Raw genomic sequence first — 23,318 nt, 5'->3', positions numbered from 1 at the left:
TTTAAATGATCAAGAAAAAAAAGAGCCATTAAAGCAAAGTTAGGCAGGACACAACTTTCAGCAAGGCAATCCTGGAAGCGCTGCCTCAGAGGCAGAGCAGCTCTACAAGTAACCAAGGGACAGAGTTATAGCAGTTCATCATGTGTAAGGCTGCAGTGGCAGAAAACGGTGACCACAATCCAGGCAAATCTGAAGTTCCTGCTCTTGCAGTTTCCACATATGCACTTTTTAAAACTAAGTTCCATTTTGTTCTCCTTGTTAAAATACCTGGAAACTCACACACTGTAAGAATCAGTATTTCAGTTGATAAAATGCAATGTATTAGCAACAGAAAAAAAAGTATCAAATGACAGCCAAAACACAAAAGGCAATTTTTAAAAGTTTTAGTTCTGCTCTGCCAAAAACAAATATTATGATTGATTTCTTCTGCTGCAGCTTTTATTCACAGGGCCAATTTGAGGCTGGTTCATACAAGGGAGTTACACCCCTGGGGAGGTAAGCTCCTGTGTTTTACTAGTCAGTACACAGAACATGCTTGCCTAGCAATTAATTTATAGGAGTTGTGAGCTGCACACGATAGCACCATAGTTCTATGTGCTCCTACGAAGGAGAGGAATTTCCCCACAAGAGGGAGCCAGCAGACCAGCAATCATGGCCTTGTGCTCTGGTGCAGGTGTGACAGCCCAAGGAGGGGTCCAGCTGCAGTACTCATTTCTGAGGCCTCACCACACAGACAATCAGAAACCCCTCCACAGCCTCCTCACAGACTGGCAGACCCACTAGAAAGTGCTGGTTGGAGGTTTCCCACAGCAGCAGGAGTCAGCTGGCTGCTCCTGCCCAGCTCTGCTGTTACTCACAACAGCTATTTTCTGTGGAGTCTAATTAAAGTTTTTGAAGGCCAAGGTGCTCCATTCCTGAACAAACACATGCTTTTCTCACATATGCAAAGCATCTGTGGCTGAAACAGCTCCTGGAAGAAGCTCAGGGGAGGAAATTAAAACATTGCAAGTCAAAGCTGCAGAAGGAGAGGCTATTCTTCACAGAAAGTTACAAAATCTTTTCCTGCCCTTAAAAACCCACACAGGAACAGAACAATACATGCTCACTGACTGTGAATACAAGTAAATCTCACTCCAGAGACATTTTGCCCTGAAGTGCCTTGCTCTTCCCCCAGCCCTGAAATCAAAGCCTGCCCTGGGAGTTATAACAAAAGGATTGCTGAATAGATTTATTTGGTTTCAAAATCCTATCCTGGTTTTCCAGGGAAAAAGTTTTATTTGTCCATCTCCATGGACGGCACTCTCTCCTGAAATAGTCTCTGTCCAGGGAGCAGCACATGGGGCCTGGACAGAAGGGAAGTGTTGAGAGGACATGGGGGCAAAGCAGGAGTAATAAAAAACCACACTGACCACTCCACATAGAAAACAGGGTTCTTTTGTGAATTAAGTAAAATGAACATGTCTTTAACAGCTTGTGGAATAGAGCAAGAGCAGCACAGAGTTACAGAGTCATCTACAATAGACTTGATTTTGCTTTTCTCCCCACAGGGCTGGAAACAGCAGTTCCTTGGGCAGATTGTCACTGACACAACCTACTCAACAGAAGAGTGGCCGGTATCTAGGCGGTATCAGAATGAGGCAATACCCACACCATGTGCTGCATGTGCTCTAAGTAGCATCATGTATTTGCTTTGGCAGCGAGACCATGCTAAAGCTTCAGGTTGTCCTGCTTTAGGATGGAAGAGATACTACACACTCAGTCCAGGGAACGCCACGGGGTGTGTGTGAAGCTGGACCAGTGGCATGGCACTATGGACCATCCACCCAGCCTAGAGGAGCACTGAGTACCCCCAAGCAGGCAGGTGTCACTGTGACCTGCTCCCGGCACACATCCGACTGCCTAGACAAATCTCAGCAGTTTGTCCCCTGATGCCCTTCTCTCCTACCAGAAGGCCAATGTGACAGAGTGCTGTCAAGAACTTGGTCCTAAGCATGAGCCCACAGTAGGTCTCACACAGCACAAATCCACCTTCTAACCCTCTTTCCATTTAAAATCACAGCACTGAGAGTTGAGGATTTGTCCACAAGAAACATTGAGAGCTCACAACAGCCTAGTGCCCAGAAAGATGGTAAAGTGCCACTAGCATGACAGCAGAAAGCCTGCAATGAAGCATGGAAAACCACGTTGGGTATGGTGATCATCTGCTTTAAAGGAACTTTCACAAAAGGAAGGAACAATATTGATACATATTTTGTGAGAGCATTTGTTACCTGACCACTAAATACTGCTAGGACTATTTAATTCATATAATATCTCTTCTAAAGCAGGTCACAGAATTAAATCCAGGGTTGTTTCCTAAGCAAAATCAGCTATCTTTTCTCTGAGCAGTAAAGAAAAGAAACTACAAAGTTCATATTAAATTACATAATCAGATTCCAGGCTTCCCAAAGGATTTGCCCCTTTGCCAAAACGTTTCTTTGGAAAACCTGAGCCAATTCAAGAGAAGCAGCTTTTACACTAACCATGTACTTGTCCAACACAAAACTATGTAAAGTTATTAAACTAAGTATTAACTAGTGTCTCTCATATTACTTAGTTGATTAGCTATCCATACTTTTAAAAAGCTGCCTAACCTCAGAATTTTTATTTTAACACAACTTTTGCACTGAAGAAATTATTTCTTTCCTGATTTATTTCCCCCTAACAAAATAGAAATTAAAACTGCATAAACATGCAGTGAATAACTAACACATTCATAATGCCTTTATGGTCAAGCCCTCTATTAAGAGAGTATTTGCTGGCAGCAAACGTTAGCTTCCCTATTCCTGAATTACTGACGAGCACCGTTGTCAGGGCTAACAGGAACCCTCAAATTCTCAGGGACAGGTAACTAGTTAGAAGACTTCATTACATCAAAACTGTAGTTGCAAAAACTCATCTCTGCCTCTTAGCATCAGGTCTCAGGGTAGCGTCGCTTGGTGAGGTGATGCATTTGCCTTTTGCAAGGCAAGGACTCCTGTCTCCTGCAAGGCAACAAAAACCAGCCAGAGAAGTGTAAAGTGCTGAACCGGCTTGGGACCACTCCCTTCTCATCCATCCCACTGTCCTCTCCACACCTACAGGCTATTTATTATTTTATGCTTTAGTAATTATAATTATTATGAATATTATTTTTTTAATCTCCGAGGTGCTTCTATCCAAATTAGAAAAGTCTTAGAAAAACTGAGGAGCCCCAGAGGGAAATCATTGTCACTGTCAATGCCAGAGTCTCAGCCCAAAGGAGTGCTTCAGCTCTCCTCTTCTGTCCTGTCAAGTTTTTAGACAGGAGTCCAAAAGGCCAAGAGATTAAAAAAGAGACATTTTAAGAGCCCTTCATTTAAAGTAAATAAATATGAACTCCCCTGTTTTAGGTTATTAACAGACTAAGATCCAGAAAGGTGAAACCAAATCTTGGTAGTTTAGTGCAAGAGCTGCCATGCTTTGCTGCATTTATGAAATCCTACCCAGCAAAGTGCTGTCAACTGACCTTATCTCAGCTGTTGTCTTTAAAACTCCAAAAGAGATTTAAATGATCAAGAAAAAAAAGAGCCATTAAAGCAAAGTTAGGCAGGACACAACTTTCAGCAAGGCAATCCTGGAAGCGCTGCCTCAGAGGCAGAGCAGCTCTACAAGTAACCAAGGGACAGAGTTATAGCAGTTCATCATGTGTAAGGCTGCAGTGGCAGAAAACGGTGACCACAATCCAGGCAAATCTGAAGTTCCTGCTCTTGCAGTTTCCACATATGCACTTTTTAAAACTAAGTTCCATTTTGTTCTCCTTGTTAAAATACCTGGAAACTCACACACTGTAAGAATCAGTATTTCAGTTGATAAAATGCAATGTATTAGCAACAGAAAAAAAAGTATCAAATGACAGCCAAAACACAAAAGGCAATTTTTAAAAATTTTAGTTCTGCTCTGCCAAAAACAAATATTATGATTGATTTCTTCTGCTGCAGCTTTTATTCACAGGGCCAATTTGAGGCTGGTTCATACAAGGGAGTTACACCCCTGGGGAGGTAAGCTCCTGTGTTTTACTAGTCAGTACACAGAACATGCTTGCCTAGCAATTAATTTATAGGAGTTGTGAGCTGCACACGATAGCACCATAGTTCTATGTGCTCCTACGAAGGAGAGGAATTTCCCCACAAGAGGGAGCCAGCAGACCAGCAATCATGGCCTTGTGCTCTGGTGCAGGTGTGACAGCCCAAGGAGGGGTCCAGCTGCAGTACTCATTTCTGAGGCCTCACCACACAGACAATCAGAAACCCCTCCACAGCCTCCTCACAGACTGGCAGACCCACTAGAAAGTGCTGGTTGGAGGTTTCCCACAGCAGCAGGAGTCAGCTGGCTGCTCCTGCCCAGCTCTGCTGTTACTCACAACAGCTATTTTCTGTGGAGTCTCCATCTCTAGAGATATTCAAAACCCACCTGTATATGTTCCTGTCCAACCTGCTTTAGGCAAACCTGCTTTGGCAGGGGGTTGGACTAGATGATTTCAAAGGGTCCCTCCTAACCCCTATCGATCTCTGCTTTGCCCCCAGCAGTAGTTGCAGGCCCCTCAGCGCATCCCACACGCGATTTTTTTTTTTTCCACAGAAGGAGTGGTCAGGCATTGGAATAGGCTGTCCTGGGAGGTGGTTGAGTCACCATCCCTGGATGTGTTTATAAGCCTTTTAGATGTGGTGTTGGAGGATATGGTGTAGGGGAGAACTTTGTAGAATAGGGTAGATGGTTGGACTCTATGATCCCAAGGGTCTCTCCCAACCTAGACGATTCTATGATTCTATGATTTACTTCCCAGAACTGGAATCAGCCAGGACCTTTTCCTTCTCCTGGGCCAGGTTGTGATCCCAAAGAAGAAGCCTTCAGCTGAGCAGGGGAATGGGCTTTGCCTCTTCCCAGCCTCTGCCTCAGCTCATTACAGATGCCAGTACATGCATGGAGACCCTGCCACAACACAACCAGCATACCAAGAAAAAAATATGTTTAATGATCAATGTGACTTCTTACTTGGAAGATGTTTTGTGATGTCCAGGTGGTACCAGCACATGTAATATGTCTTGCCCTCCTCCAAAAGGGGGAGAGAGGGGGCTAGACACAGCTCAGATTGTAGCACAGGTGACACACATCAGGAAGGTCTCCATGTCTTACAAAGGTACTCTGCAGCTGCCTGAAGCCTAACTTCAGTCATATATGGAGATTGCATAGACGTTTACTTGCCACACAGGAAGATAGGATTTGGGGTGGAAAATCCTCATTTAGGGAAGGCTGATCTCCAGCTTTGTTATCTTAGGATCAGCATCTCAGCTGACGCTGCTATTTCCACATTAACTGCTTTAATTCTACTTTAAATACTTGCCAAGTGTCAACAATGGCACCCTGGACTCTACTGAAATCCACCACAAGAGAAAAAAGAGCAAAGTGAGTAAAGGCTGAGAAGCTTGGGTCTTTTTAGCCTGGAGAAGAGGAGACAGAGGGGATCTCAAATATCTAAAGGATGGGTATCAAGAGCATGGGGCCAGACTCTTTTCAGTGATGCCCAGCAACAGGAACAAGGGGCAATAGGCACAAACTGGAACACAGGACATCTTGTCTGAACATAAGGGAAAAACCTTTATTTTGGCCGTGGCAGAGCACTGGAGGAGGCTGCCCAGAGAGGTTGTGGAGTCACCTTCTCTGTAGATATTCAAAGTCTGTCTGTGTTCCTGTCTAACCTGCCCTAGGTGAATCTGCTTTATCAGGGGGGTTGGACTAAATCACAGAATCATCATGGCTGGAAGATGATCACTGAAGGTCCTTTTCTACCCCTATCATTCTGTGAATAAGAAAAAGGTGCACCCCTAAATTTCACTACTTATTGAAACTAGCTTCTGAAGCTCTCAATGAACTGCAGATTAAGTTTGCCTGATTTACCCAGCAGGAGAAATGAAACAAAAAAGGAAGGGGTTCCTTAAACTGGTAAATCAGCAAGCTGAGGGAATGCTGACATCTATTCACTAGCAAAAGAAAAAAAAGCAAGTCAAAATTAAAAGTTAGTTTTGTTTGCTATCACCAGTCAGTTTAAAAACACAAATTTAGTCTCTGACAGGCAATTTTTCAAGGGCTGTTTAATTATTACCAGTTTTTGCTGGTCAGCGTATTTGCAGAATTCCCTGGCATTCCCTGACAACAGCTCTGCAGTTCTCAGAAGTGAGTGCTTTCAAGATGAGCACCATTCCTCACCTACATAGAAAAATGTGCTTGTAAGGAAAGAAAGTAGAGGAGAGATTGATGCATGTGCAGCTGCCAAAGTTCATCTCCTTTTACTTATCCCGGACTAGAAGGTGTCACTAGCCATATATTCAAGTTCGTGTCCAGTTGCTGGGTGTTTTTAGTGTGATAAAAAGTAACCCTGGCTTAGGGTAGTCACGCTTACCCCCACTAATTTTATGCTAACATCTGCCCCATGAAAAACCCACTGACACTGTGCCAGTGCTCCTTATGCACTGTAGAAGAGATCTCTATGCTCACTACAAATAATCCACTCAGAGATGAGAAAATTTTTGTAAATAAAGACTCATTTTCTCAAGTTTCCTGACTGAGTTTTCCCTTCCACCTACATGCCTCACCCTGAGCCTGCGTTTCCCCCTTCCTCTGCACAGATCCCTGAGCTCCAGCCTTGCAAGCATCCTGGCAGCAGCTGAAGCACCACCAAAAGGTGACAGATTCTCTGGCTGCCAAGGGCAAGAAAAGTGTGCATCCAGCCCATGACTGTTTTGCAGGGTTTTTTCAGTTGGGGGTTTTTTGAGAGTTTGTACTTGTCTGAACCAAAAGAATGGGAAGAAGCCAGAAGTTTCCACTCACCATGAGAGCAAGACTGCATTTCATTTCGTAGAGACAAAAAATGTCTGCAGGAAATGCAAAATCCTACTGCTGGGGCGAGTGGAAATTTCTGTCTTTTCCCTTCCACCCACCTCAGTCAACGTATATTTGGGCAAAGAAGTAGCAGATGATGGAAACTCATATAAACCGTCATTATATTAGTAAGAAAGGAGCAACCAGAACACATAGCTATCCCAGGCTACAAGTATTACAATTGCATCTCACACATACCATCTGCCTTGGGCATGAATTCGGGCACAGAACGTAGCAGAGGGCACCGCTTCTGGTGTATTGAGACAGTTTTCATGTGGGAAGTTCTCAGAATGATTAAAGTTTCGCTATTACTAATGTTGCATTAAGGTGAAGGATGGCAAAGCACATCAAGAATTAAGTCACACACATTCAGAACAGTGCCCAAAATACAGCTCAAGAAACCAAAGCCTTCTGCAAAACAGTGCCAATGATTGTGCAGGGTAACAAATGGCAGCCACCTTGAGTCTAACATAACATGAAATTCATGAAGTCAAGCCAAAGCTAAGACAACCTACCAGCTTATTTCAGCTTCTTTTAGAGAAACCTCCTCTGCTGGGAGGCGTGAGAGTTTTCTGACACCGAAACAAGTTTGTCTTTCTGAAGGTGGGCAGAGCCCCCAGATGCCAATTACCAGCCAGTTCCCCTTCCCTGGGGATGCCCCTTCCTCCCCAGCACTAGCAGGTCAAGCAACAGCCAGCTTCACCACTGCCTCCCTGTTAGCAGGAAAGGCAGAAAAATAAGCACTTTCTCCACCCCAGAAGCAAAGCATACCTCAGCAAGGCTCATGAAGGCTTTACCTTCCAAGGCCACAAGATTCTTAGCAGAAACAATCATTAACTAAGTATAATAGTGAGCACCAAGACCAGATTGAGGCAAGCTGCTCCTCTGGAGGTTAAGCCACAGAGCAGCCCCCAGGACCAAGCTACAGGCTCTTCTAGGCACCCCAGGACTATAGCCAAGGAGCAGCTCAACCCCAGGAAAAGTGAAAAAGACCTCATCAGCCCACAGCAGCTCCTTCCTCCCAACACCATCACTCCAACAGCATAACCCCAGCCCAGGAGCCCTGACACTTACCAGCAAGCTCCAGGCTGGCTGCTCCTGAGGTACAGAGTAAACCCACCATTTCCATGCACATCCCAAATATATCTGCAGTTCCCTCTACTCCCCAGTAGCAAATCAGCCTCCCACACAGTCAGCTGGCTCCGCCTGCTCCAAAAGCCCCACCTGTGCCCACCCAGACTAGCTTCACCTGCTCCCCCTTCCCCACAGGACACTTGTGTGGGGCTGCCCAACACAAAGTTGCAGCCCCGTTTCTGCACGGCCATAAGACCTTTCCCAGTGGATCATGATTTCCCTAAGTTCCACACTGGTCCCTGAATAAATAGTAAGGGATCCTAGATTATAAATATGAACAAACAGGCAGATCTTGTCAATGAGCTGCTAAACGTTCTGGTTTCCTTTACATGTGTCCTGTTAGGCATCTCCAGGGCTTCCCCATTCAGCGAGTGGGTTTTTCCAGGTTCCCTGTGTAAACCACATAACTCTCCCCGTATTGACCTACATATCTTGGGCCTTGAATGGCACTCCAAGGGGAGGTCACTTAATATTCAGAGAGCTCAAACGCTACAAACCCAACGTACTCCATCTTTCTTTAGCCTCAGCCAAGGGTAAGGACCAGAGCAGCCCCCAGCCCGTGTGCACAGAGAGAAGTGGGGTTGCTGTGCCATTAGAGTAGGATGGAAATTAAGGATAATAGAGGGTTTCTTTCCACAAGCGTTCATTAGCCTGCTTCTTTGCTCAGTGAGGAGAAGGAGACATAATATGGAGGCAAAGGTGGAGAAACTAATGGGATCTGGGGCTTGGGAATGGTCACCTCTCAAATGCAAATGAAGCTCAAGCAGGCAAGTGTACTTGAGCTCAGGGAACAAACATGTAATTTCACCTCCGGAATTTGGGGACTTGAAATCACAACCCAGCAGCTAACATTTATTCTTCAGCTCAGGCCTAGTGCTGCCCGTGTAGCAATTAGCAGATGTTGGGTAGGGGTTGGTTTATGAGGCGGGGGAAAGGAGCTGCTTGAGCAGGGCCAAGACTTGCAGAGATGCAGTCACGAGTGACAGACTTTGGGAAGTTTATCTTCTAGAACAAACAGTGAGGTGACAAAGTTTGAAAGAAAGGCTAATGAAGGAGAAGGATGGAAATGGAAACTTATATGGCCGTTGCATTTATTTTTACCTGCTTTCAGCTGAAGCTGTAGGTGAAGCTCCCCAACCCTCTGAACCTCCTGTGCCACAGACAAGGCCAGGGACACTCTGTAGTGCTTTATTTGGGGCCTTATAGAAGTGCATCTCTCCCCCCAGCACCATTTCTCCCTGTTAACTCTGCCCCTCGCAGGTGACCAGCCCAGGGGGCAGCCACTCTGCCCATCTGCACAGGACTGAGACAGTTATCTTAAATCACAAATGGAGATTGACAGGTGAATTATAGAGTAGGTAGGGCTATAACTATCAAGGAAGCACCAGCTTAGATAAACGCTGCTAGCAGAGGACTTGGATCAGTCTTGGCTTAGCACTTTCATTAGAGACTTTGTCCAAAAATAAGATCATTGACAAAATCTTCTGGAGATCTGAGTTGAGAGATGTCATTAATGCAGAGCAGAATGGAGATATCTCACTGGGCTTACTGGACAATTGGAGAGCAATGGAAGTGGAATAAAGCTGAAAGGGACAAGAGGGAAGTCATAGTCAAGAGACTACTAATAATACTTTCTGCCAAAAGGTGGGAATTCATCAGCAAAAAATAGCTAAAGGACTTGGGTCACACTCATGTAACCAGTCAGGCACTGATATAACTCTAGGTAATGAAAATGTGGTTTTCAAAGGTATCAGAAGGGCTACTTTCAGTGCAAGTAGGGAAGGAGCACACCATTGCATGAGCTCTTCTGCAAGCCCATGCACTGTAGTGTGTTTACTCGTGCTCCCTATCATTGAGCCATACAGGCACAGAGGGCCAGCAGGAGAGCCTTTTTTATAACTTATCAAAAGGAAGGCAGAGCAATCACTGCCTAACGATACATATCAGCTTAAACACTACCAAGGGAGAAGAACTATTTAAGCTGGGAATAGGTTTTGGCTCAAGAACAGATAGTCATAAAATGATTATAGATGAATTTCAGCTAGCAATTAAAAGATAGCTCCTAAGCATTGAGAAGCAAGGGGACTGCAACGGTCTGCCGAGAAGAGAAGCAGCACCACTTGCCACAGGCACACACAAAGACAGACCTTTCCAAAATCTCACCAACTGGTTTTGAGGCAAATCCTGGTGCCTGGTGCTCTATAATTAAGGAGCTGGATTCAGGAGGCCTCTTCCAATTCCATGTGGTACAAGTCTGGTAATTACATATCACAGAGGGATTATTGGCATTGATGGACTGAGGCAGTTAATTAGTTTACTAGCATCAAGAAACAGTAACCTACTTTTGCAGTGCAGTGAAACTGGTATTGGAGAGGGAACAGCAGGAAAAAAGCTGCAAGCTGCTTGCCCAGCAAGTATAGACAGCCGTCTATAGGAGGATATTCACTCCTCTGGTCACATACCTAAGACACCACCATGGGTGGTGCCTTGGGAGACAGGGGCCAGAGACATGTTGGGAGTACAGCACCAAAAGTCTATTAAGATTATTATAACCATGCCTTCCATAGAAAGAGGGGGAAAGAGGGGACTGGCTTGAAATTCGAATTGCAGTGAGCTGTGTGATCAGCCGGGGTGATACACAGTGTATGTGAGGCCCAACACGCTGTTCTTTGCTCCATACTGACCCAAGGCTGCAGCCAGCCAATGTCCACCTCTGGAAAACTATTGCTGGGAATGGGCTTCAGCACCAACCCTGCACCCATCGGCAGTGTAGATGCACTTGAGACAGGATACACATGATAAACGTAAGCCAACACTTCAGCTAACAAAGACTCCGTCTGTGGATGCTTTGCTGTGGTTCCCAGGAATAAAACTAGCAGCGTCAGTTTGGGAGAGCAAGGGTTGCAGATGAGTACAAAGGAGAGAAGGACAAATTTTGTGAGTGGAAAAGCACTGGTGGAGGAGGAGAGATCTCCAGGAGGACATCCCTGACGTCCTGTGGCTTCTGTGTTTACAAAAGCAACTGCTCTAGCCAGTGATATAACCTTAGACTTCAAAGCCGACAATGTCCAGATCTTTGATATCACAGTGGTGTGTGTGGAATGGGAGAACCTGGATTTGGGTTTATTCTGATCTTTTCAAGGAATTTTTGATGTTGTCAGAAATAAAGGCATATGTAAGATGCTATCAAACACTATGAGAAATACTAGAACTGCACCATGCATGATTCAGGCTGGCTTCCCTGTTCGTCTCCATTTCCAAAGGCACAGAAATCCAGGAGCATCTAAAACCAGACTCTCTGAAGAGGAAATTATTTTCTCCACAGACCTAAGCCGCTGAAGTGGGTCTGTGTGTGATTTTGAAAACATATGTTTCTGCTTATTGCCTTCCTTACACCTGTGTGGGTTTTAATTTTTGTTCTTTACTGCTTGGACTACCGACATCAACGATGCAGTGCCTTAATATGAATTCTTAACTCCCAAATCTATTTGACATCTATGGGCCAGAGTCAGGCTGGAGACAAGTGTGAGAATACCCAGTCTCATGTTTTACTCCTGTGTGGGACTGAGTACTCACATGCTTTTGCAGACAGAGCGAGGCTGGCCAAGGTGAGGTCTCTCACACCAGCCTTCCTCAGCGCTGGGAAATGTTGGGTACATTCATGTCTCCACCTCGCCTCTGCCACCAGCCTCAGAGGCACACGGCCAGGACAGGAGACTGCTCAGTGCTGCTGTCACGAGCCCACGGGTGAGAAAAGCCTCTCTAGATGAGTCACACAAAATTCAACTTGAGTATTTGTAGAGCTGTTGGGATCTGACTGCCCAGCTCCGCCAGCAGCTACAACACCGAGGGTGTTTGAAAGGGGAGGCTGAGGTGCCTTTGGTGGCTGCTTGGCCACATGAACCCAGTAAGAGAAAAAGCTCGGTTCAGGAAGAAGATGGTGGCAGACCAGGTGTGAAAAGATACATGTTGAAATGCTCAGTGTGCTTTAAAGCGACATACAACTTGCACTCAGTGGCATGAAAGGTTTCGGTTTCTTTAAAGTATGGGAAGGAAAAAAACCTACCATACCAAGACAGCAGATTAGGTAAGGTCTGTCTGATACCAGCATTGAGCTGCCTGGAGATGAACGGTGCTGCATCTATGAAGGACCTGTGTGTGCATGGTTATTCTTCAGGTTCAGAAATCTTCTAATGATATTATATTTTAATTGTAATCTGCTTTTGGCTCAAGATCTAAAACACATATTCAAGTACTGACCCACAGAGAAGTTACCTGCATGATGTTCCCAAGGTTGCTCTCCACGCAGACCATTTCTCTCACACCTGAGAACTGAACTCTTTCAAGACCCAGAGTTCAGCACCCACACGGTCTTTCCGTCATTGGAAAGTTCCTGCCAGCTTCAAGTGCACATCAAAATGGTACCACAGAGGCTTCCAGGGCCACGCATCAAGTCATGCCAGGAAATGGGGAATGAGCTGCTCCACTTCACAGCAGGTGAAGTGCAGGTAGGTTAGTTTGGCAAGCCCCAGCTAAATGGGTGGAGAAACTATTTTTGTCCATATAGTCCATGACAATCATTTCTTCAGAACAAGCTCTGCAAGAACCTGAGAAACCATTAACCTCCATGCTGTCCTCCATACAAGCCTCTCTGGAATGAAGACAGCCCCAGGGCAGATAGCCTGCCAGGGGGAAGGCAAGCAAGGGGACATCTTGCAGCCCTGGACCTAGCATCTCTCACACCTTACAGGTCCCCTTCTCTTTCACCGCAGGGCAGATTTACCATCCTCCTCCCTCAACATGTGTGCTTTGAGGGCATAGCTCTGAGGCAAAGGCCAACGTGGGCTCCCTCCGCAGCATAAGCTGTCCCTACACTTACTAAAAAAATCATTCATTTGGTTCTGAAGAACCCTCCAACCCTTCACCCACGGCCGGAAGATGCTGTGCAGCTGGAACCATTTGTGAAACCGCTCGGTAGAAGGTCAACACCCGCTTTCCACAGGTTTGAAGATAGGTTCGATGGGTCTGATATGCATTTGTTTTGCCTGTCCCACCACCACCCCACAAACTGGAAATTAAGCATAGAGTTTATTTAAGAATCTTTACTTTTTTTTTTTTTCCAACTTAAATTATACTTCCAAAATACAAGTAAAAAAAAAAAACTCACAATGAAATATTTTGCTAACTTCTACAAAATAGTCTAAATAATACTGCACTTACATCATTTACACAATAAAATAGGAGCACTTAGATCAATATTTACATATTGACAGAGACCATGGTTGTGCAGCCATCTGCTTCTGGTGCCATCTCCTGCTGGAGCACCTCCAGGAGACCACAGCCTACAGTTCCACGCAAATCCTTCTGCAGGAAAAAAGCCCTGCCAAAGTCTTTCTAGGTCCAGGGACCTGCCCATAGGGTGCCAAAGAGACCAAAATGGTGGCAGATATTTGCTTTTTTTGCCGTAAAGCTGCCACTGTAGCACATGAGCACACACCAATGAGTTATTTAAGGAATTCCCTGATATAGGATTTTGCTTCACGATATTAGGCACTTCATTGTAAAAATTATTTATTATGGCTTATGCAAAACAATTCACTTTGCTCAGGATATGTACTCGCTGGAGTCTGTGTGAGAGAGAGACATGTCCAAGGGCACACTTTAAGCCAATATTTTGGCTTAGCCTGCATCAGAAATTTGGATGAAATTACTTAATATCAGTCCTGAAGGAAGTATTCTATCAAGACCCTCATCTTTCCAGCAAGTCCAGAGATCTGTGTATTTTAAAGCTTAGTATATGTGCACTTTTCCCCCAAATTATTGGTAACTAGAGCTTTCCCTCTTAACAATAAGTTAACTACCTACATCCATACTGTTCAATGTGCCAATGGGTGACATATCCCATGTATGATTGTCTTAAGAGAGTACACCATAGGTTGAGGGATTATTTACATATCTTAAAATGTAGAAAATAAAGTTGTAATTTACCAAATAATAAATAGAGATCAACAGAGTACATTATTGAAATAAAATAAATTAGAATGATTCTCCAGGTATTGAATTCCTTCCCGTAAGGCCCAAGCCAGAGACCATAAAAAAAACCAAACAATGATGTTTTTTCAATGGCTCAAAAAGGTCTGGGATGGAGCTCCTTCCTGGATACTGGCTGTTTGAAATGAAATATTTAGCTAAGCTGACAGGTATTTGAAATCTATATGATCAAACAGCAAGCTTACCTCTAAAAGGAGTCTTTTGGGTAAAACAGTTTAGACCAAACATTAATACTGAGTTTATTAGGAAAAATATAGTTCTTGCAGATTGTCTCGACATAAATTCAGCAGCAAGGAAATAAGCATACAGTTAAGAACACAACGTATTTGGGAAGCAAATACGTGTTAGTGCACACGGTTTTCCAAAAACTTCACTCCTCAGCTACATTTGTGCATGTTTCAGAATGCTTCTAACTAGACAGTTAATAAAAGTCTTCTCATGACTATAGCTAAGTTTGCCATTAAAAAAAAAAAAAAAAGAAAAACAATAAGGCGTAACTTACTCAAGAAAGTTGTCCAGATAAGAACGATGCCAAACTTCAGGTCCAAATATATCAGAACACTGAGAAATTTGGAATCTAAGTCAAAGTTTTAAAACTTAGGTCTATCAAACTTAAAAATAGGGGGGAAAAAAAAAAAAAAGATTAAAAGCAGTGAATCTGCTCAGAATTGCACGCTCACCAGGTTTGTAAACTTTACATGAAGTCAATGGTACACTGTTCACTATAAGAGGTATAATGCAGATGCTCTACGCAAAGCAGTGCAGATAATTTGCAGTAAATTGTCTGCCGTTCACTTCATGTCTCCTTTTTCTCTTCCTTGAGGATCAAGCACTTACAGTCATTCGGTAGCTAAGAAGGCTGTCTTACAGGAGACGGCCTGGGTTTACATGGAAGGGGGGGTGACAGGCGTCCACGTGGATGGCAGCCTGGCGTGTGCGGAGGAGTCGTACTGGCTGTCGGGCAGGTCGGTGGGCGCCCCGCCGTCGTACAGGGGGGAGGTGGAGGAGGCGGCAGGGACCGGGTGCGGAAGGGCCGTGTAGTGCGCCGGGGAGCCACGTAAGAACTGGGAGCTCAGGCCATTGGACATCCCGCTCGCCTGGGACACCGGTGTGATGGTGCTGTTGCTCACAGACCATAAGTTAGGGTACTGACTGAAAGAGGGAAAGCAATAAACAAAGGAGGTTATTTAGAGACTCTAGTGCCTGCCTGCTGGCAGTTGCTCCGGTCACAAGACGGCTCCCAAGAAGGGTTCGTTTGCTGGAGACAGTGAATTTCTTTAGGAAGCTCCCAACCACTGTGAGGCAGGTAGGACTCCCACGCAGGAGGTCATGTTCATAGAATCATAGAATGGTTAGACCTGGAAAGGGCTTTAAAGATCACCAAGTTCCACCCCCCCTGCCATGGGCAGGGACACCTCCCACTAGACTAAGTTGCTCAAAGCCCCCTCCAACCTGGTCTTGAACACTTCCAGGGATGAGGCATCCACAACTTCGTTTAGCAACATGTTCCAGTGCCTCACCACCCTCACAGTAAAGAATTTCTTCCTGATATATAATCTAAATTGATCTTCTTTCAGTTCAAAACTGTTCCCCCCCATCCTATTGCTCCGCTCCCTGACAAAGAGTCCCTCCCCATCTCTCCTGTAGCCCCCTGCAGGTACTGAAAGGCTGCTATAAGGTCTCCATAGAGCCTTCTCTTCTCCAGGCTGAACACCCCCATATCACGGAATTGTCAGAGTGGGAAGGGACCTCTAGAGACCATCTAGTCCAACTCCCCTGCTAAAGCAGGGTTGCCCAGAGCACATCACTCAGGACTGCATCCAGGCGGGGCTTGAAAATCTCCAGAGAAGGGGACTCCACGACCTCCCTGGGCAGCCTGTTCCAGGGCTCCATCTCCATCTCTCAGCCTGTCCTCATAGCATAGGTGCTCCAACCCTCTGATCATCTTCATGACCCTTTGCTGGACCCATAGCATCCCACCAATAAATCTTCCTTCCCTATTTTCCCAACAGCAGATTCCAGCACTGGGTATGCTAGCAAATTTTAAGCCAAACTGAGGAACGAACAAACTAGCCTGAAAAATGCAGAGGTTTGAGAGCTGATTCCTGAGCCATTCCCCTTTCCTCAGGAGAAAGACACATGATGGAGGTGGCTGGATGTGGCAGCTGTGGGACCCAGGCAGGTTTGAATCCATTGCTGATTCTGCATGAGTCTGTAATAGCCCTAATCGCCCCTGGGTGCCTCCATAATCAGAGAGGGACAGATGCCTCCAGAAAGCAATTCAGCCCTCCTAGGACCTTGTTCATCATCTCATGGTAGAAGAGCTAGATCGATGGCTGCAGATTGCACAGATACTACAGAAAGGGCTGCTTAAAAGGGAAAAAAAAATCTTGTCCGGACACTACAGCCTCTAGTGTCTCTCCTCTGGGTATGTATATACCGACACATGTATAAACACACATACAAGTTAAAAGAAACATGCTAATCCAAGAGAAACATCACAAGAAAAAGTTCAGTCCTGCTGTGTAATACTACACGAGGCTTTCTACCTATCGATCCCAAGCAGTTTAGCAAAAAAAGGATAATATTCTTCATACTTTAGAAATTTGGGCTTTGACAAAAGGGATGCAGAAAAGCCTTGCTCGAAGTCCCACAGTTCCAGTTCTACTGGTTTTGTCTACTGGATAACTCTTAGTGCAGCAACTGATACTCAGTGGACTTTGCAGCTTTCCAAATATGTAACCTGGGGGCCAGGCATGGAAAGAAGTGCTATCAGGACCTGTTTACTTCATTAACATATGTTCAGGACTAAACACGTTCAGTAACACAGTATTACATAATAGTAATACCTACTCTGTAGTATCTATTAGTCAGAGTAGGTACTAAGTGTCTATGGGCATGGTTCAAACAAAAATGCTTTCCACAAAGAGTGCTAGATCTCACTTGCCAAGAAAGATGCCCAAACCTCATCTCTCTGTGATTACTAGCAAAGGCTTTACCACCTTATCTGTGCGTGTTTGACTTTGCAAGTTTAGCTCCAAAGGATTGATTGTAAACTAAATCTCTGCTAAGGGATCCAAAAGTTTCCTTAAGGCAAAAAGTACAAAGAGAAAAAAAGATAATTTATATGATCACAAAATAGCAAAGGTTTTGACCAAGTGTATAATCCCAAACTATGCTGGCATCTGTAGCAATACACATGTGAAGAATTACTGCGCCAACCGCTTGCTCCCTCTCCACCATATGGTTCACTGCCCCTTCATTTGTAGCAGAACAAGGGTTTGTGGAAATGGATGGGAAAGCAGTGACTGGTTAAAATAAAACAGATTAAAATTTTTAAACATCATTGCTTAAAAGCAAAATGGAGATGAAGCTTAAAAGAGCATCCTCAAATTCAACGGACGTTTGTCTAAGTGATTTGCAGTCCATATCTATGAAATATGGTTGTCACAAGTATCTATATTTCCAAAACCAAGACTGTTTCTTCAATCTTTTCCTTGTAAATAATTCTCAGTGCCCCCTCCCCCTCAGCTGGCCAGTGAGTTGCACATGGCCATAAGGATTTCTGATTTACTGCTGACTCTTCACCTCCTTTTTCAGCCTTCTCTTCCCAGAAAGTATCAATATACCAATTTGAAGGGATGGACTCCTACCTGGAGCTGGTAGCTGTGCCAGTGCTGTGACTCATGGGCAGCATCGTCGTGTGTGCGGGAACTCCTAGAGAAGACCAGTTGTCGTGGGACTGCAGCATGGAGAGGCAGGCAGAGGAGTTATCGGCATAGGCTGCTGAGAAAACAAGCAAGCACTGAAACACACTAGAATCAGACCAAATAACAATCTTGTATCGAAATGCAACATACAGCTTTAAAATACCCGCCTTATCGCTGCCTTGTAAAAAAAAAAATAATAAAAAAAATAAAAAACAAACCCAAACTTCCCACACATACACAGAAAAATGCAGTTAGCTACCAGCTGTGTCAAGTTCACAATTGCACTGGCACACCCCTGTTGACGTGGTGTTTTGCTCAACTTAAAACTGCAGAACCTTATTTCTATGAAGAATCTATGGTCAAAAAGCAGTCTTCAAACCACCTGCTGATTCAGCCCATCCTTCCTCATTGGGGCAGTAGGAAGAGGCAGGCTCCTTCCTTACAGTATCCCAATCACTCTTCCAGGGCACCTTCTCTATCTCCATCATCTACATCAGCAGTAACAGTCTGGCATCCCTGGATAACAAGCATCACACATCCCAGTTTTGAGCTGAGCATGCCACCACGAGCTCTGAAGTCTGCCTCAGGCACCATCGGGAGTGATTGGACTGGGGCTTAAACCACTCAGCTTGTGACCAAAACTGGCTGGCCAACACAGCAGAGTCCCTGGAAGGCTATAAAGAGAATCCTGTACAGCCATCCAGAGCCACCAAGAAGTTACCGTGGCAGCTGGCTAAGGGAAGGAGAAGAGGTTCTTCATAAAGGACTGGGGAATAAGGAGGAACGCTGGAGGTGTTTTGCTCTTTTATTCTGTTTCAAGTCACAAAACTTGTGAAAAATTGCCAAGATGCAAGAGAAGTCCACAGAAAGTTAGTTTCCTCCTTTAAAGTGAACTACAAAAGCTCCATAGAAGATCAACCAGGCTGCATCCGGAAGCCTGTATATTACTTCACAATTCAAAATATTAAAGATTTTTTTTAAACAGGAACCTTCAAAAAAAAAAATCAAGTTGAAGGGCAAGAATTGTTAATGGGCCTTTTCCAGAAGAAAGAAAATAACAATAAAAATAAATAAATAAATAATTTAAGAATTCACGATTAAAAATGCCCTTCTCGCCTCTCCCTTAAGTACCTATTTGGCTATTTCTGAACACAACTTTCAAATAGCTCTGCAGTTTACTCAACTCTATATTATTTCCATGTATCCAGGTCTGACACATTCATTGAGAGCAAACCTTAATCCACTGCTGTTAATTACAACAACAGGCAAGTAAAACTGCCAGAATCAGACCCTCATTTAGTATGTGTTAATAACAAGTGACACCATTAACAGAACCGGACATATACTTCTTCATTGTATTACCTATCATTAATAATTAACATCCTCACTTTAAAACTTAACTTTAAAAAAAAGTTAAAGTAAGTTTAACCTTATTGGCTAGAAGAATTCAAGAGCTCAAGACAAGGCCCACACAATATAATGGAATCAATTAGTGGGAGACAGCTGGACACACCCTCAGTTTTTCTGGTGTAAAGAAACTGGGGACACGTACTCATCAGCCTCATTTTTTTGTGGTGCTTGCCCCAAGCCCCTGAACTAGACAGTGACCTCCATTTGGGTGGCACCGCTGGAGATGCCCACTGCTCTGAGCTCACATCCCTTCAACTCATTTCCCATCCCCATTTCTACAGAGCTGGAACATCAAGACTTACTTGGCGAGTTGTTCCTGTGGGTGTAGGGGTTGGGGTAGGGGGCAGGACGGTGGTTCCTCAGCGACGAGTACCTTTCACAGCTGTGAGCAGGGGAGAGCGACAGGGGGGTTCCGAACTGAGGGTGAGGATTGGCTGGTGGGCACAGAGTCCCAGTCCCAGGGATAAGCCAGCTACCTACTGTGGGGAAAGGGAGAGGTTTGTAAGATGGAAAAAGAGGTTTGTAAGATGGGGAAAGAATCACAGAGCAACGAGATAAATAATCGATCAGCGAGGAGATGCACGCTCATGGAAGGAAACCAAGTTTCAACATGGATCTTTACAACTTTCTTAAATAAATAAAAGGAAAATTAGAAAGCAGCTTAGAAAAAGGCCCAAGCTAACACTATTTTTTAAATTACCATTTAATTACAACCACAGTAAGGAAACACCAGAATGGTTAAACACTGGTAGTGTGTGCTCAGCAATCGTTACCATAATCTTCAGTTTTAAATTGCTCTTTAGGGGTCTCATTCAAAGCTCTGAGGTTTCTCAGATTGCTGAGAACTCCTCTTAAAAATTAAGTATTTTCACTGAAACAATAATTCCTACCGTGAATCAACTTCCCCCCCTTAGAGGCTGCAGACAGGTTTTGGAAATAGTCTGCTAAAACAGTAATTAAAACACTAATGTTTTTTATTCACCTGAAAATACATTTTAAGCAAATGCCCCTAATTTTCCTAAAGTACTGAAAAAATAAGTACCATTTCAATGATTTTCTGCTGTATTCTGAAACTTTTGTCTACACATCCATATGACTATTGCTGTCCTTGTACACAAAGGCGGCTGTCTTTTCGGACATTAAAGTAGCTGCAAAATTCTATGAAAGGATTTTGAATGTAATACAGATGTCTTAACCACACACACAGAGATCATAATGTTCATACAATCATAAACCTGCACGAAGCACAATCATAAGGACTGGTGCTATTATTCTCCCTGTGAACTAAGGCAGAAACCAGCAGACGCCGCTCTCGAAATTTTGCTTAACAGATGAGATGGAAGAAATCGAAGTTATGTTTATAATGCAGAATTAAAGGAAACATACACTGCGAATACCCAGACTGCTGGTTGTCTCCCACTTCCTCCATCATGTCTTTGTGATCACTTCTATAAAAGAAACCGCCTTGTATTAGTTAATAATGCGCTTTTATTAATCTATGTAAAAAATCCACGCTTTAGAATCGAGTTAAGAGCTCTCACCTTTCTTTTGCATCAAGAAATGCCTTTGCAAACGGATTGTATTTAATTTTTAAAGCTGTGATCTAAAAACAACAACAAATATCTTTATTTGCAAGTATCACCATTCATTATCATGCAGGTGTTAGGATTTGAATTAGGACTATCCATTGAAGTTAGTGAAATCACAGATTTTTTTAAGAAATAAGATCAGGCCCATGATGCCGACCTACGAACATCAATTAAGCAGCCCCTAAGATCTGAAGTATTGGCAGAGGGCTAGGAATTAGTCCCTCTGCCAAATTCTAAGAGCCTGAGTTGCTTGGCTTTACTGATCAGCTAAGGAAACAGCTAAGAAAGTTAGTACACTAAAGAGTTATAAAAAGCTGCACAATTCAAGCCAGAACAGAACGGACATCAAAAAAAATCTCAAAAAGATTGGTAATTTACAGATTCATTAAACACAGATGTGCACTTCAGCTGGCAGAGTAAGGCCAGTTTTGAAATTGGCATGTCCAGTTATTTCACTGTTTAGCTGAAAATGCCAGCTGTATTCCTTACCATACTTGTTTGCCCCACTGAATCTTTCAAGAATTACTCCCCAGTAGTAAATTTGCAGTACACATTGAGACAAATAGCGATCAGGACTTTGTGACGTTATAAATGCATAGGCCTTTTACATATATTAATTTCATTTTTTATATTTAGCTTCAAACAAAGCACAGAAAGAACTGAAAACTATGAAACAAGATCCACTATTTTGCTCCGCAACGTGCACGTTGCCACCTGAAACCTCCTGGTACTTGCATCCTTTCTTCCCCGCCGTGCATACCTCCTCGTTCTGGTAGGCCGTCACAGCTATAAACTGGGTCTCCGGGAAGGAATGGCTGGTGATCATCCGCTGTGGGCCACCCACTCGCACTATATGGATCCTTGGCTCGTACTTGTGCAGAGAGTTCAACATGATCTGTGAGCAAAGGGACAGAGCAGTGACAGAGCAGCGGCAGATGCTGGCAGGCACAGAAAGCACTTGGGCTTGAAAGAAACTAATGGTCCACCTTTCCAGCAGAGAAGAAAGAGGCAACAGGTATGAATAAAATCTAAAACTGAAGCTACAAGGAAAGGAACACTGCAGTCAGACACCTCAATGTTTTGCCCAGTTGTCCTCATCCCTGTTATTTCACAAAACCACAGAATCACATGGGGTTGGAAGGGACCTCTGGAGATCATCTAGTCCAACCCCCTGCCAAAGCAGGTCCACCTAGAGCAGGTTGCACAGAAACGTGTCCAGGTGGGTTTTGAATGTCTCCAGAGAAAGAGACTCCACCACCTCCCTGGGCAGCCTATTCCAATGCTCTACCGCCCTCAAAGTAAAGAAGTTCCTCCTCATGTTTAGGTGGAACTTCTTATATTGAAGTTTGTGCCCATCTCCTCTTCTCCTATCATTGGGCACCAGTGAAAAAAGATCGGCCCCATCCTCTTGACACCCACCCTTGAAGTATTTATAAGCATTGATCAGATCCCCCCGCAGCTTGTGCAGTCACAAATGCATGGCAATAAGTACCCAACAAGATGCATCCACTACATCCCCTGCATTACCAGCTATGCAGGCCAGAAAGATAGTGAATTAAAAAAAAAATAAAATAATAAAGGCACCCATCCTCGGCTAAAAAAACTGCTTCTGCTGAAAGAAGAGGGGACAAGGGCGACCCAGCCCATCGCAGCCCGTTTGAGAAGAGCAACCTAAACCCAAGCATTAAGGAGGGCGTGAGGGGGGGCTCGGCCGGATCCCCGCCGCCCCGCAGCTCGGGTCGGTGCGGTCCCGGTGCCCGTCCCGGTGCTTACCTGCCCGCCGCCGTTGAGCTTGTTGGTGAGTTTGACTTTGCTGAAGGAGACGGGCGCCTTCATCCAGTGGGCGCCGAAGTTGGGAGAGTCGGGGTGGATGTAGACGCAGCTGGGGGCCTGCGGCTCCGGCTTCCCCCCCGGCACCCACTCCCCGTTCACGTACTTCCAGCGGTGCCCGTCGGCCGCCACGAAGTCCAGCAGGAAGGAGTACATGGCGTTGGGGTCCAGCCCCGACACGCTCACCTTCAGCACCGGGAACATCCTCCTGCGGGGCGACACGGAGATGCGAGGCACGGCGGGAGGGGGGGACAACACCCCCCCACACCCCCCCCATCCGGGTGGACCCCGCCACCGGGACCCCCCCTTTACATCCTTCCCCCGTCCCTACCTGCCGTTTTTGGTGACGATCATCTCGTTGGTGAGCTCCTTGAAGCGCAGCCACAGGTCGTTGTCCTCCAGCGTGACCCGCAGCTCCCGCTCCGTGGGGTCTCCCTTCTCGCTGCCCGCCTGCAGCTCGCTCTCCACGGCGCTCAGCAGGTGGTCCACGCGGTACTGGGGGGGCTTGCCCGCCCCCTCCGTCCCGGGGGAGCTCATCCTGGGCCACCCCGAGCGGCGGCGGGGCCGGGGGCTGCCTCCACTTGACCTCCGCGGCCCCAGCGAGCGGGAGCGGGGCGCGGGGGCCGCTGTTATACCCCCTCATAAACACCCCCCCACC

At 45.1% G+C, this 23,318-nt stretch overlaps 1 protein-coding gene across 2 annotated transcripts; it reads right to left on the bottom strand.

Moving 5' to 3' along the window:
* Nucleotides 1-13,286: 13,286 nt before the first annotated feature.
* On the bottom strand, nucleotides 13,287-23,244 carry T (T brachyury transcription factor). Of its 2 annotated transcripts, none has more exons than XM_014950571.1 (8): nucleotides 22,992-23,244; nucleotides 22,604-22,868; nucleotides 21,591-21,725; nucleotides 20,783-20,844; nucleotides 20,628-20,689; nucleotides 19,544-19,720; nucleotides 17,775-17,907; nucleotides 13,287-15,273 (listed from the first exon to the last, which is right to left on the bottom strand). In XM_014950571.1, the coding sequence occupies exons 1-8, from the start codon at nucleotides 23,195-23,197 to the stop codon at nucleotides 15,006-15,008; spliced, it is 1,308 nt and encodes a 435-aa protein (XP_014806057.1). In that variant the 5' UTR covers nucleotides 23,198-23,244; the 3' UTR covers nucleotides 13,287-15,005. The 2 variants fall into 2 exon arrangements, with proteins under 2 accessions (XP_014806057.1, XP_014806058.1); XM_014950572.1 differs by having other exon boundaries at nucleotides 17,775-17,904.
* Between the last annotated feature and the right edge of the window lie 74 nt (nucleotides 23,245-23,318).

Source organism: Calidris pugnax, unplaced genomic scaffold (genome assembly GCF_001431845.1).
Source record: "Calidris pugnax isolate Ruff unplaced genomic scaffold, ASM143184v1 scaffold24, whole genome shotgun sequence".
NCBI lineage: Eukaryota > Metazoa > Chordata > Aves > Charadriiformes > Scolopacidae > Calidris > Calidris pugnax.
This window is presented reverse-complemented; position numbering and strand designations above follow the sequence as displayed.

Bases quoted from the DNA above. Each gene is read 5' to 3' on its own strand.
- T (XM_014950571.1), bottom strand. From the start codon at position 23,197: ATGAGCTCCCCCGGGACGGAGGGGGCGGGCAAGCCCCCCCAGTACCGC. The intron at 21,726-22,603 runs GTAAGCACCGGG...CTTTGCTCACAG, and splicing joins AGCTCAACGGCGGCGGGCAG to ATCATGTTGAACTCTCTGCA. The intron at 19,721-20,627 runs GTATGTTTCCTT...CTTTCCCCACAG, and splicing joins GCAGTCTGGGTATTCGCAGT to TAGGTAGCTGGCTTATCCCT.